Source organism: Delphinus delphis, chromosome 13 (genome assembly GCF_949987515.2).
Source record: "Delphinus delphis chromosome 13, mDelDel1.2, whole genome shotgun sequence".
Lineage (NCBI taxonomy): Eukaryota > Metazoa > Chordata > Mammalia > Artiodactyla > Delphinidae > Delphinus > Delphinus delphis.
In genome coordinates, this window is record NC_082695.1 from 73,228,963 (window position 1) to 73,243,458 (window position 14,496).

At 48.2% G+C, this 14,496-nt stretch overlaps 1 protein-coding gene across 1 annotated transcript in view; it reads right to left on the reverse strand.

Annotated features, from left to right (window-relative positions):
• The window catches only part of ALPK2 (alpha kinase 2), a 113,323-nt gene that overhangs the window by 39,186 nt on the left and 59,641 nt on the right, over positions 1-14,496 (reverse strand). Inside the window, 2 exon segments of the mRNA XM_060029552.1 lie at positions 4,079-4,226; positions 7,089-10,467. Coding sequence (XP_059885535.1) covers positions 4,079-4,226; positions 7,089-10,467 — 3,527 coding nt within the window.

Below are 14,496 nucleotides of genomic sequence, written 5' to 3' on the forward strand. Positions count from 1 at the left end.
AAACAGAGGCACAGTGAGATTAAGCAAGGGGCCTAGGGTCACACAGCTGATGAGAGTAGACTCAGGACTTAAACCAGATAACCTGACTCTGGAACCCTCCTCTTGACTGTGATAAGCTGCTTCCAAGTGATTCGTGATTCCTGCCCTCAAATCGGGGACAATTGAGATTAGAGTTAAAGCCACAATCTTTGTTCCAAAGTCTCAAACAGAAAATTTACTTTGCAGTCAAAAAAATACTCAAATATTATTCTAGTTTTGTTCTATACGGTGAATTTTGTTAGACATTCACCAAGGTCACGTGTGCGCAGTGTACGTTTTGGTTCATTTCACAATTCAACAGCAAAATCCATTCATCTCAGTTGGCAGAGCCAACAGAAGTCTTCGTTATCGTTCAGCTTTTCAGTAGACTTCAAGCCTCCGATGTACACATGCCTCTTCTGGAATGGACCCGTGGCTTAAAACACAGTCCACTAAATCATAATACTTCCTCCAAGCACATCCTGAATGTATGGTTGAAAGTGGATGTGAACAAGCCCAGTTATAAGGGGAAGACTTCCTGGACAGGCTGCCAAATACTAAGTCACCGGGGGGAGGGGCGGGGGGCGTGCCGTATCCTCCTCTAGCGGCCTGTTGATCAGCACAGCGCTTGTGTCCCTGAAAGGGGCAGTCGAGGCTGGCGGCTGAACTAGAATGGTCCCGTGACAAGTTCCTTCCGGCCAAGAAGTCCTGACGCTTGGCACAGAATCTCGGTGGCCTTTTTCTGTCTTGGCCCACAGAGGCCTTCTTCTATGAGGGGCAGCTGAGGAGTCACAAAGACCTGGATTCAAATCCTGAGCTGAGCTCTGGTCTCTCGCCCTCAGTTTCCTCGTCTGGGAAAGAGGAAAGAGCAAGATCCCCTCCTGGGTGTGCATGAGTAGCAACTGACACCTGGCACGTGAAGCCTGACTGAGGGGTCTAGTCTGGGGAGTGGCCATGAGCCATCAGCGGGGGTCAGCTGCTGTGTGCCCAGTACCGGGGGATCTGGTGATGGGGAAAAAGGCACAGTCTTCACCCGTGAGGGTCTTCCAGTCTGGGAGGAGATAGACACACAGAAAATACCCATATAAACTGTGAGAAGTGAAAAGAAGTGGTCTTGCACCTTTTTGAATCAATAGGGGGAAAGCTCGGTTTCATATTCTTTTACCCTGTAAGGGACACAGGTGTTTGCTTTTAGGGGGAGGAACGGCCAAATGCACAAAGGGCCAAACGGGAGTGGAGTGTAGCTGGGGAGACAAGTGCAAGCAAAGGAAGCTCCAAGTGTGACCAGAGTTAACACAGCCAAGAACTCAATCGGCCGGAGGGGAAGGGCATCTAAACTGGGGGCTTCTCAGAAGAGCCCAGAATCCATCAGCAGCCCCAGGGAGCAGGGGTGAGGACTGCCAGCACCCAGTGCCCACCTTCCAACCTGGGTGGAGACGTCCTTCCAACGGCCAACCAAGGAGAACCTGCCTCTGATGGCAGTCAGCTCTTCCCTCCCTGCTTGTCCGGCAGCAATGATGTGATCTGTGCTCAGCTTTCAGCCAATCCACTCCATGGGGACAGTGGCCCTTTCTAACGCCCAGGCCACTCCCAAGCACCTCTCTCCCCAGAGTGGAGAAGGGGTTCCTGGTTACCAAGGAGGTGCTGATGGCCAAGGTAGCAGTGAAGGGTGCCAGCTTGAGATCTTCTTGGAGCCATTGCACAAGCTACCACTTTCTTCTTGGTTTCCTCAGAGAACATTCACCTTGTCCTAGCCACAAGCACGTGTCCTGACACCTAATTTCCAAAATTTAGCCTATTAAGGAAAAGTATCCTAAACCTGGGGACAAAGGCGAAAGGATGATTGAGTGTCCTTTGTGTGTCACTGGTTAATGGGCTCACCCAAGGAGAAGATAGTTATAGCAGATGCTCCTCTGTTGGACTTTGCTATCTACTCTTTAAACATCTTTGTAAGATGTTACAGAAAAACCCGAACGAACTTTTTGGTCAACCCAATAGAACCCACCCAGTTATAACTTCTCCTGGACAGAAACCTACAAAAGTTAACTCCCAAGGTTTATTACCTGTTGAATATTAACAAGTTTCGTATCCATTTGCAAACATTCCAGCATTCTTTTGCCAGATTAACTGTATAAATCCATTCCTCAGATGTTCCTTTAACAGCTTTCCCATCTTACTCATTATTTAATGAGTTAGAGAAGGAAGATCTTTGTCACATGTTCCTGTTACATTTGTTTGACAGATCAACTTTTTGATAACTATATCTTGACAAGGCAGTGAGAGATTTCTTGGAGGGACATGTAAAGGAAACATGCAGGGCTTCCCTGGTGGCGCAGTGGTTGAGAGTCCGCCTGCCGATGCAGGGGACACGGGTTCGTGCCGCAGTCTGGGAGGATCCCACATGCCGCGGAGCGGCTGGGCCCGTGAGCCATGGCCGCTGAGCCTGCGCGTCTGGAGCCTGTGCTCCGCAACGGGAGAGGCCGCAGCGGTGAGAGGCCCACGTACCGCAAAAAAAAAAAAAAAAAAAAAAAAAGGAAACATGCAACCGGAATTAGGGGTGAAAATTTGATAACGTTTGAAAATCCACCTGAAATATAAATGACTTAATATCAAAGGAGTTATGACTCCCAAATCTCCAGTGGTAGCACAGGGAGGGCACATGGGTGCGCCTAAGCCAGACAGTGTTACCCAGAAGAATGAAGCCAACCTCCCCAAGAACTTAAAGGCCTGGGCCACGTGTCATTAGTAGACAGCGTGCCTACTGAGGTCACACACTTTCTAGAGGGAGGCTAGGTTCTAAAGACACCTCAGATGGAAAAGGGACCTGAAAGATTCAAGTGCCAATTTTCAGCTTAGATCAAGAGCAAAAAACGCTAGTTCATTTTCTTGGCTGACGGCTACGGAAAGTACTTTAAATGAATAATTAGCACTTTTTTTTTAAATAAAGCTCTAGGGAACCACCTTGATTTTTAAAAAAATCAAGCCATTTATTCTTCATTGTGATTCTTAAGCCTTGCATAAGACAAGCAGGGTAATGCTGGCCTTTTAGGTAAAGCAGCTTTATTACAATCATAGTTATAGGAGATGATAACTAGATAACTAGTTGGATTTCTGGCGTGATGTTACAGACATGAAACTACAGCTCAAGTCTCCCATCGTTGCGTTTGGAACAACTGCCAGATGTGTTCCAAGCAGACATTTGATTTAATTTTACAGGAAACTGATTTCTCTCACTTTTTCAGCCTATCTGTGATAAGATTAGTGGGTTAAGAACACCTCCCGTGACTCAGGGAGCTGTACTAGGACCTCCTCTGGCAGAAAGGAGCTTCTGAGAATTGTCTGAGTTAGGCTGGTTTCCATCAAACCAGGACATCTGTTTCTAGAATGAGTCACACCTCTTCAGGTGCAAAAGACAAAGCTTGATTTGCCAGTTCACTCGAGCAAGGATTTATTGCTGGAAAGCCTCTTGAGGAAGGTTCATTCCACACGGGGTATCCTTGGCAATGATGCTCAGTCATCTCTCCTCTCCTCCCCTTCAGCTCCTCTAACCTATGGCCCCAGATATAAACTGGTTTTCCCATCTTAGAGAGGGCAGCTTACCACCCTGGGTAGATGCCACTTTTCTGTAACCTCACGGATTGTTTTTTCCTTTTGATTTACCTTCTTAGCTTTTTGTTAGGTTAATGGGAATTTGTGAGAACAGCAAAATGCACGGGCATATAAAAGAGAGCTCTTTAATCTTGGGACCACAGGACCTCAGACTAGAAGATGATTGGACAGGTTCCCCTGATTTTTAAAAAAGTGATGAAAGGTTTGTGCCTTCCTAAGGCCACCAAACGTGATGGTAGCCGAGGCAAGGCAAGAACGCTTCACCATCCTCCCTGCCCAGGTATCTGTCCTTTTGTTACTTACTCTTCTTGGATACTTTGGGTGTGGAGTTTCTGCTTCAATCTTCCTTTTACTTCCTATAATTTACTATTTTCCTTTAGAACCATGTTGTGAAATAAACAACCAACTGTGAAAAGTAACCGGGGGGTGGGGGTGGGGGTGGATATCGCACCTTCTCTGCACTTGGGCTATCGACTTTGAATCTTTCATCCACCAGATAGTAGAATCTTCATGAATCTCTGCAAACTGGCAGCTTAATTTAACATTTCCAGAGTGGTCGGGGAACATCTCAGCCTGGATCTTTTTCAGTAATACTGGAGCTGGAAACAAGAAACTTGTAGGTCAGTGTTCTTATAAGAATTGCAGAGAGCTTTAGGGTGGGCAAGAGACTTTCCCACTTTATCACATTTAATTCTCACTACAATCCCAAGAGACAGGGATAATAATCATTACCCTCCGTTTGGTGGGTGAGGGAATCTGGTGTCTGAGGGGAGACGGTACTTTCCTCAACAGATAGAAAATGAACAAGTCAGTAACAGGAAACTCCCACTTTTCATTACTTAAAATTCCTGAGTGAGGTCTGCAATGCACGAAGTGAAACAGAACTTGAAACTTTAAAAAAATTGACGGGAGGGATGGGGGTTGTAGATACCAAGTCTATAGGACCTGGGCCAAATAAAGATGCTTTTAGATGACTACCAGATGATCCAGGTCAAAAGTAAAGCTGGGGGTTAGGAAGTAGAATAAAATCTGGACTAGCCGAGTGATGTGGCTAAGCCCCCAGGTGTAAAAGGCAACAACAGTAAGTCATTTGCTGAAGAATATTCATCCATCTTTCCCCTCGATCACAGTTATCTTTGCAGAAAGATATCGGACATCACTGCAATCCATTAGGAGATCAATTTCATTAGCGAAAGAGAACTGTCTCCTTGAATGAAATAGAAGCAATACACAATTCCCAGGGGTTAGGCTGAGCTCTTTTTAAATAAGGGACGAGAGGGTGGCACACCAGGTAAACGTGTAATTACTCAGGGCAGCCACTGGGCGGCAGCCTAGACAAGAGGAGGATGGCTGACACAGCCAGGTGGTCAGAATAATTTGGCAGGTAGAGGTTACTGGAAACGTGGTGTTGGTCTATTGCACACTGAGTTTCAAAATTACACAGCTTTGGTAACAAAATGTTATAGAATCCACAGGCAAGCCCAAAGTCATCAATACCGATGCTTTGTTGGCTCTGCTGTCTCAGATGCCACTACTGTGAAATCGTTCATGTGTTAAATGTGCCTCCCGTCTCTTGGCAACAGACTTGGCTTGGATAACAGTGCGTATTGACAAGCTTGTTTTCTTCCCAGGAAGTAATAATGGGGCGCTTGGGTAACAAATGCTTGCATTAGAGAGTAGCTCAGGGTACTAACAACATTATGGGAGAAAGATTAAATATACCAAGTCCTTACTGCCGGCAAAACTCATTTCACTTCATCTGGCCCTACCTAGCTACCGGTGCTAGGTGCTCTGGCCCACGGTGTCAAGCTTTCTCTAGAGTCTTGACCAAGCCCACTGCCCCACCTGGGACATATTTCCTCAAGGGCCCTTCCTGGGTGATTTGCTGATACCTAAGAGTTCCTAAGGCTGCCAACCCTGTCCACAACCCGTTGTAAGTTCTGAAGACAAAACTGGGGGAGGGGAATTCAGGGAAAGGCATAAAATGGGCAGAACTAAATGAGGGTCTAGGATAGGAAGCTGGCTTGGTCAGGAGGCCTCAGGGCTTTGGGAAAGGTCACCTGTCCGTGTGGGATGGAGGGAAAAAACAAAACAAAACAGAGGGAGTTAAAATGAGGCTCGAGAGGGAAGCTAGGTTTCTCTGCGGTGTATATTTTGCCCAAGTGTTGAGGGCAAAGGATAGAGAAGTCCCCTGTGACTATAAAGCTTTGCTTGTACTAAGCTTTGAATGTGGAAAAAAAGTTTACTCAAGTTCTATTTCTTTCAGAGTTATCCAAGTCATCCCTAACATCCCAACACACACACACGCCTAACTCCTCCCCACCCCACCCCCAGAAGGCTGTGCTCCCTGTGGCCGCAGCCCTTCATGCCTGGAGAGGCAGCTCCGGAGATCAAATCCTCCAACGGCACCTGGATGGTCCTTTCTCCCACGGAAACAGACAAGAATTCCAAATTAAGATTTTTTTCCTCTGGGCTGAAACCACTTGAGATCTCTTGAAAACATGGTTTCGTTCTCTCTAAATATGTTTTAAAACTCGGAAAGCAGTTTCGTGTTTGATCTTTTCAGCAGCAGGGGCTGTGGGCCCGTTTGCTGAGGTCTGGGAACACAGTAAGCACTGGGGTAAGAGGAAAAGCCTCTCCCCCGGGGTTAAGGAGGGCCGCAGCGCTCTGCTCCAGCTCAGGCAGGCACGTTACCTGGCTGCAATCTCTTCTGACTTCTGCCAGGTTTCATGGGAAGGGAAAGAGCTCAGGAAGAAGAGGCTGAAATCTGGGTGATGGGACGGAGTTTGGCATTGACTCGGTTCCCCAGGCGAAGCAGAATTGACTGCAGTTACCGGGGCTCTGAGCCTCAAGTGGTCTGAAACCTGGAACAGAGACCCGGGGGGGACTTCCGGCTCAAAGGGGAGGGCAAGTTGGAAAGAAACTTTATACTCAAATTTGGAAGAAAACCCAACATCCAATCAGCCACTTCAAGTGAAAAAAAAAAAAAAGATTAAAAGGAGACTGCTGGACTGTACCTAAATGTTTTTCTGTCTATTTAATTACACTAATTAGCTACACTGATTAATGCTTCTGTTTCTTTTAAAGATTTTTTTGAAGGATAATTAAACAGAAAGGCGTAGTAATCACGCTCCCTCAGTTAAGCATACCTACAAGGCAGCCTATATCAGTGGTCCTCCCAGCACATCACCCAAGAACTCGTTAGAAATGCACTTTCTCCGGAATCAGGAACTCTGGGGTTGCGCCCAGCAACCTGTCTTAACAAGTCCTCTAGGGGATCCTGAGGCCGCTCAAGTTTGAGACCCAAGGGCCTACATGCCAGGCCACTGGTCACAGCCATAGCATCCGACGCCTCCCAGTGGACACGCACCTTAACTGCAAGGGCTCAGGAGGACACACGAACTTGACATCAGGTCAACAAACCCAAACGTTAACAATGATAGGAAGCAACACAGCCTCACCTGTCCCTTCGCTTTTGCAAGGTGGTCTTTTGGAGTCTTTTTTCTCATCTGTGCGTGATACCGATGTTTCGAGTTCAGGACTCTTTTTAAGAAAGATCGAGTTCTTTCTGGCGTTTTCTTTCTCTTCCAATCTCAGCCTCAGGGTGGCCACCCTGGACAGAATTTTCTTCTTCACTCCCTCAGCTATGTGTCCACTCCCTGGGGTTTCTTGCTTCCCCTTGACCTCCTCTGACCCAGTCACTGCTGGAGGGACCCTGGGGAGGCAGCCAGCTTGGGCCACCACAGGGAGGACCTTCTCCTCCCTTGACATTTTCCCACAGCCAAGGGTGGAGCCCTGCTGGCAGGGGTCCTGCAGCATCTTAGGAACTTTCTTTGATGCACATTCTCTGGACATGAGTGTTGCTGCTGGGGAGCCAGATGTGCTTGTGGGTTTGGTTTCCCCAACTGGGGGCTCCTCTATTTTATGTTCCTCAATTTTGTGGCTTCTTGAAAAGCCTGTGATGCTTTCCTCAAGAGATGAAGTAAAAAGCCCCCAAGTGAGACCACTAGAAGGGGGCACATGTTCCCCACACTCACTCTCAATAGCTCCCCTTTCCTTTAAGTCAGAAAACGCACATTGATGGTTTCTGGGCTCCACTAAATCGTTCTCAGGGAGGTCATGACTTTGACTTGTGGAGCCGTGAGTATCAACTCCAGAGGCGGGAGTCATTCTTGCAAGACCGCTAGAAAGAGGTAAAGTGGGGGAAACGAATTCTGCTTTGTTATTTTTACTTTGTTCAGCCTCCGCTAAGCGCCTCTCACTGCCTTCTCGTATTTGGCTTCTGCTGCGTCCCGTTGGAGTCGTTTCCCCACCTTTGACAGGACCCGGGACAGGCAAAATGGCAGACCGTACGTCCCCCTTCGCTCCGTCACGTTGGCTTTGTCTCGCCCCCTCTCCCCCACTGTGCCCTTGGTCTCGGCTGACGGTGTTTTCTCTTGGAATGGCTTCCCCACTTTGCTGGGGGCACGGAACTTGAAAGATGGATGGTTGGACCTCTACTCTCTGGCCCAAGTTTCCATCATTCAATTTACTCTCCACTCTGACGGCCCCCAGCGTGGATTCAGAAGGCTCTGGTGTTTCCACCCTGGCCCACTCCACACTTGTTTCATCAGTGGGATCCACAGAGGACTCTAAGATTTCAGGGCAGGTCAGGAACTGTTTAAAGAAGGAAGGGCGATCCATCTTGAGTTGGCTTTCCTCTTGGTTTTGACTTACACTCTTAACATTTTCCTTCTGTTTCCTTCCAGTTCTGGAAGCCTCTGATAGCAAGTCTGTGACACATAATTCTTTTTCATCTACAGGGTCCACAGAGGACTCCAGGAGTCTGGGTTGGCTCAAACACTGGGAGGAAAGACAACTCCAGTTTGCATGGCCAGCTAGGTCTTCACCTTTGTGGATTTCTCCGTTATTAGCAATTGCTGAGCCGGACTCAGCCTGAGGACTGCAGGCTGATGCTGTCTCAGAGGGGTCCAGTTCAGGCACGGCAGCATCAGTCTTTAGAACGTCAGATACAGCCCAGACCCTACCAGGGATGAGACCAGGTTCTGACTCCTTGCACTTAGAATCTGTCAGTTGTCTTGGTGGCCAGGTTTCTGAAATGGAAGCCTCTAGAGTTATAATCTTCACTCGTTTACCTGCTTCCCAATATCCTGGACCGCTCTCTTTAGGCTCCCCCAGAAGGGTATTAGAGGGAGACGGAACATTACTCAGAGCCTGGCTATCATCTTCTGTTATAGATTCAGCCACCATGGGCACACGAGTCCCCAAGCCCGAGCTCTGTTCCCTTCCCTCCCTGGAGTTGGCCGATGAGTGGTCCGAGAGTACCAGGTTTATTTCCCCTGGTACAGCAGACGTCATGGGCAAGCTTTCTTGGAAATTTTCGTCAAGAGAACCCTGCTGGACACTCTGTGTTGTTTCACTTCCTTTTTCTTGGAAATTCTCTTCAAGGCTCCTGGTGTCTGCTCTGCCCACGTTCTGGTTCTTTCCAGACTGGTTATCAATCTGAAGAGGGGAATTGCTACAGAAATCCTCTCCCTCTGGGAGCTGAGGAACGTGGACGTGGATTCCTGGTCCACTGGGAGCCACGCACGCTAGCCCTTTTGAAGATGCAGTTGTAGAACCATTTAAAATATGACCCAATTGTGCGTTGGAAGGAAGTTGAGAAAAATTGTCATCTGGTGCCCGAGTTGAGCTCTCATCAGGGCCACCTACATGGCTGTTCCCAGCAACTGAAACAGGGAGGTATTTGGGTGGTTGGCCTTTGGTGGCAATGGTAACAGTGGATGTGTCCCCACTCTCCCCAGTCACCTCAAAACACTCAAGATTAGCAATTAATGTTGTTGGCTTCTCCTGAGGAAACTTCGCTGTTGAACTATGACTGGCTGGTGTGTCTGCAGTGACCGGGGCACTGGAGCTAGAGCTCTCGTCACCACCTTCTTTAGACCATTCCAAAGAGTCATTCTCAGAAGACAGAGGCTGTCTTTCCTCGAGCCCACCTGAGTGACTGGGGCTCAGCCCCCCCTGACCAGCCTTTACCATGGAGGCCAACATGGAGGTGGAACCCTCCACCTTGCAGAGATTTTCCCCAGTGGCACCTTTACTGGCTTTCTGTGAAATGTTCCAGATGAGAGCACTGATAAAAAGAGGGAACACTGCAGAGGTTCTCTCATTGCTGCTTCCGTATGTAGACTGTGCAGGCTCAGAACCTTGTGTCTGAGAAAGAATATCCAGTGCCTTGTCATCAGAAGAACACAGATCAGATGCTTTGCTTTGACCTGCCAGCTCGAAGTCCACGGAGCAAATTTCTTGAGGCAAATATTTACCAGCTGGGGCTCCAACAGGAGAGCTCACAGTATCACACGCTTCTTGGTCACCTGCTTCAGGACGGCCTAGCACACACGCTGTTACTCTGTCTCTTGGCCCAGCACACGCAGTTTCCAAGGTGGGGACGGTACGTACAAATTCAGGGGAAGCAAGAGAGGGAGCCCGGGGCTCCCCGGGGTCAGCGCTGTTCTCCTGGGGGAGACGCGCCGACGGCTCACAGCGGGGCATATTTTCACTATTGGCTTCTGGGATGCTCAGCTCACACCCTAGGTCTCCCCAGGGACATCCAGGTGTGCTGTCTTCTCCATCTTGGTTGTCTTCGTGCCGTGGGCCTTGGGTACACCTTTCTACCTCCAGGTGTTGGGCCAATGACGCATTTTTTGTGTCGATGCCTCCTAAATTGGAGAAGGAATCTATTGTGGTCATAGTAAATGCGGACTCCTCCCCAGTAGGCTCTGAGAAAGCTGGCATTCGGCTCAGAGAGATTTGCTCCCTGACTGTTTCCTGAATTTGCACCTAGAAGATGAAAAGTGATATTAGTAGAATTGTTCCTGGGAGATCCCACAACAGGGCATAACTGCAATCCCAAGAGTGTTAATCCTTGATGACTATAATCTCAGACAATGAGAAGGAATGATTGAGATCTAAACACGAATCCCCAAACTCTAGCTATTAGAGACATCCTGAAGAAAAGTTTAAGCAACTGTATGTTCCAGGGGGTCTTGGTCAAATTCCCCATTAAAAGCAAAAGGCCTCCTGACAATCATGTAATGACTTCTTGCCCATCTCGCAGGAAAAAAAGATGGAATTACACGTTAAATTACATGTTAACTTCTTTGACCGTCACAAGAGCTTGTGAATCTTTTCAAAAGGAAATTTCACATAACCACAACAAAATATGCAGTGCTGGGCTTCCCTGGTGGCGCAGTGGTTGAGAGTCCGCCTGCCGATGCAGGGGACACGGGTTCGTGCCCCGGTCCGGGAAGATCCCACATGCCGCGGAGCGGCTGGGCCCGTGAGCCATGGCCGCTGAGCCTGCGCGTCCGGAGCCTGTGCTCCGCAACGGGAGAGGCCACAACAGTGAGAGGCCCGCGTACCGCAAAAAAAAAAAAAAAAATGCAGTGCTTGTAAAGCAGCAATGAGCACACTTTGTCCCCCGAGTAGGCCATCTTGCTGGTTAATTACTAAAGAGGCATGTCTTTTGAAGCCACCTCTAATGAAGTAATGGAGTTGTGATTGGCCTTCAGCACTGCCAATCATTTCCGCCCCAGGAAGGTTATAAAATCTTGACGTGCCTCACCCACTTTAAGACAGATGCCCTGCGGCAGGCAAACCATATCCACAAGACGTAGGGGGTTCAGGACTTCTTGGGTTTTGGGGAAGAGATATACAGACAGGGGAAGAGAAAGTGAGGAAAGGGGGAGGACAGAATAAATCTCACTTTCCGAGGAGCGAACCCATCATGGTACTATATCTGACTGTCCTGCGACACTGGGTATTGTTCAAAGAAGTAAACTCAGTCTAAATTCTTGCCTCTTGAAACTTTTAGCTCATTGATTATTTCGAAACATATCAGAATTATGCCCAGCCAAGGAGAAGGGACTCGCTAATCTGGGGCAAGCACCTCCTTCTTTGCCCCCAGGACTCCTGCTTTGAAGCAGCCCCGTTCAAATGCGCGGGAATCGGGAATCGATGACTGGGCTTACAGAGGGGAGGAGAGTCTCTCCCCCAGCGCACGACAACGTAGAGCTGAAATACACGTAGCTCCAGGGTCCTGATGCTTATTCCCATCAATCACGTGTGAAAATCAGTCAATCCCTTTACACACCGTCAGTAGGAAACAGGACAACAGTGTACCACTCCTGTTTTCCACACTCCCCAAGGCTGCCTGCAGCCAACGATTCACCTCTCCTTTTCTCCTGCAAGGTACCCTGATGTTCATTTAACTCATCTGGTTGACATAAAAGTGCTGAATAAGAAATTTAGTTTCCTGTGCTATAAATTCCATGAGTGCTAGGACCATTCATCAATTCAAATATTTACTGACTACCTCCAACGTGCTAGAAAGTATCCCAGGGGATGGGATACAATACAGGCAAAATGCCCATCTGCAGGGAGCTCCCATTCTAGGCTGTTTAAGGCCCGGTACAGTGGTTGGCACCTAGCAGGGGCTCCATAAACACTTCTTGAAAGAATCAGTAAATGAATGAACACCACGCATGAGTCAGATCTACTCAACTTCACCCATTAAACCTCTAAATTTGAAAGGGTTTGAGCTTTCATCTGCTTCTGTCTTCGGGACAACTCTCTTTTAAGAGACTTCTAGCCACAAGCAGAGCACTACTGGTTCACATCCTGTGTTTCTAAAGGAACTCTATATATTTTTTTCCATCATATGAAAATGGAAGAGGGAAAAGAAATATCTGGTAAATAAGTTTTGTTTTTGTTTTTTTAAGTGTCCAGGACTTTAATGTGTTCATGGTTTCCCCTCTATACCTGAACATCTATAACGTGTAGAGAATGTTCTTTTCGTTTGCTAATTTGGGTTTTTTGTTTTGTTTTTTTGAGCTATAGCACAAATCTACTGAACTATTAAAAGCACAGAAAGCATAGGGCTTCCCTGGTGGCGCAGTGGTTGAGAGTCCGCCAGCCGATGCAGGAGACATGGGTTCGTGCCGCGGAGCGGCTGGGCCCGTGGGCCATGGCCACTGAGCCTGCGCGTCCGGAGCCTGTGCGTCCGGAGCCTGTGCTCCGCAACGGGAGAGGCCACAACAGTGAGAGGCCCGCGTATCGCAAAAAAAAAATCATAAAAGCATAGAAAGCGTGGGTAGCTTCCTGGTCATGATTTGAGAGGTGTAGGGAGATTCTCTGATCAAAAACACCAGGACCCTCTCCTGAGCCTTCCTCCCTGCCTGAGCTTCCGTCAGCCCTTTAAGATCTTGTCATCATCACAACATCAGTGCCCGACATTTAAGGACTAGCTGCCACGTGTAGAATTCTCTGCCAGGTACTGGACAATTTTTTCCAAAGGGCTCCAGTCAAAAAGCCACTGTGTTACTAACTGGGGCGCTACCCACCCATTATTGCTAACTAGCGTATCAGAGTTGTAGGCTGATACACCTGGAGAGGATGAAACACAGGAGAAGTAAGCTTTGATTAGGGTGGTTTGGTCATTGGGATATATCATAACCATGGTGTATCATGCCTTGACTTACAGGAGAGTCCTGCTCCTACTAAGGTAGACTGATTCCTCCCCTCTCTACCTTTTAAACTAAAATCCTACTTTAAAATAGCCTGGTGAAGCTCCACACATAAAGAAATATGGCGAATCCTTGACCATGTAAAATTCATCCACTTGAGTATTTACTGAGCACCTACTATATACCAAGCTGTTCTAAGGACTGGAGAAGCATCAGTGAACATAGAAGACTGCTGGCCTTTTGGAAGTTAGGTTCAAGCACGCAGCCATACAAATCGGTTCACTGCTGATGTGAAACTCCATAAAATGTGATCGTAACCAATGGACGTTCTCAAAGCAGAGCTTTTCACAGTCCAGTGCGTACTTGCTGAGGCTCACAGCATTGGTTCCAAGGGCAGCCTCCTCGGAGGCCAACTCAGAGAAAGGGAAACCACAGGCTCACACCTTTCAAATGAGTCAGACCTTTCTTTCAGCGGGAGATCTCTTAGTTAAGTCATTATGAAAGAACTCCAGCAAACGATTCTCCTGCTGCTCAGCTATTCTCATCACGGAGTGAGTGGTGAGACTCAGGTGCTTTTGTTATGTAGGAAAATTATCCTTATTCAGGTGAGGGGGAGGAGAGTTTAGGGCTCTTGTCGGAAACCCATCGTGGTGTGTGGACTCAGGACTGGCCGCCTAGGCTTCAGCTTAATCACGTATTGCATTCGTGACCCCATGTAACCTCTTTTTTTTTTTTTTTTTTTCTTTTTTTTTGCAGTATGCGGGCCTCTCAGTGTTGTGGCCTCTCCCATTGTGGAGCACAGGCTCCGGACGCGCAGGCTCAGCGGCCACGGCTCACGGGCCCAGCCGCTCCGCGGCATGTGGGATCCCCCTGGACCGGGGCACGAACCCGTGTCCCCTCCATCGGCAGGCGGACTCTCAACCACTGCGCCACCAGGGAAGCCCTCCATGTAACCTCTTTAGCCTCTCTGACCCTCCGTCTCTTCCTCTAAGGCTAACCACACGCACATCAGCACTATCCTGTCGAGTGCCTGGCACTCGCTGACATTTGTTTCCCTTGTTCTGTGAGCCCCGCACTGCAGGGATCTTATCCATCAAGTGGAAGAGAAGGAATCAGTGGTGACCTTCCTTTTACTCCTGGAGCAGGACTGTTTGTTAAATTCCATCCATTTGGCCATTAGCACAACTTGTCAAGAACTGCTGTTTATCTTCCCCCCCCACACACATCTTGTCTCTTCAGCTGGATTATAAGCCATCTGAGAAGAGGGATCTTATCTCATACCACCTTCTATTGTTAGTCACTGAAATTAGTGTCATGCACTTCGTGGCATCCAGGACACTCCCTC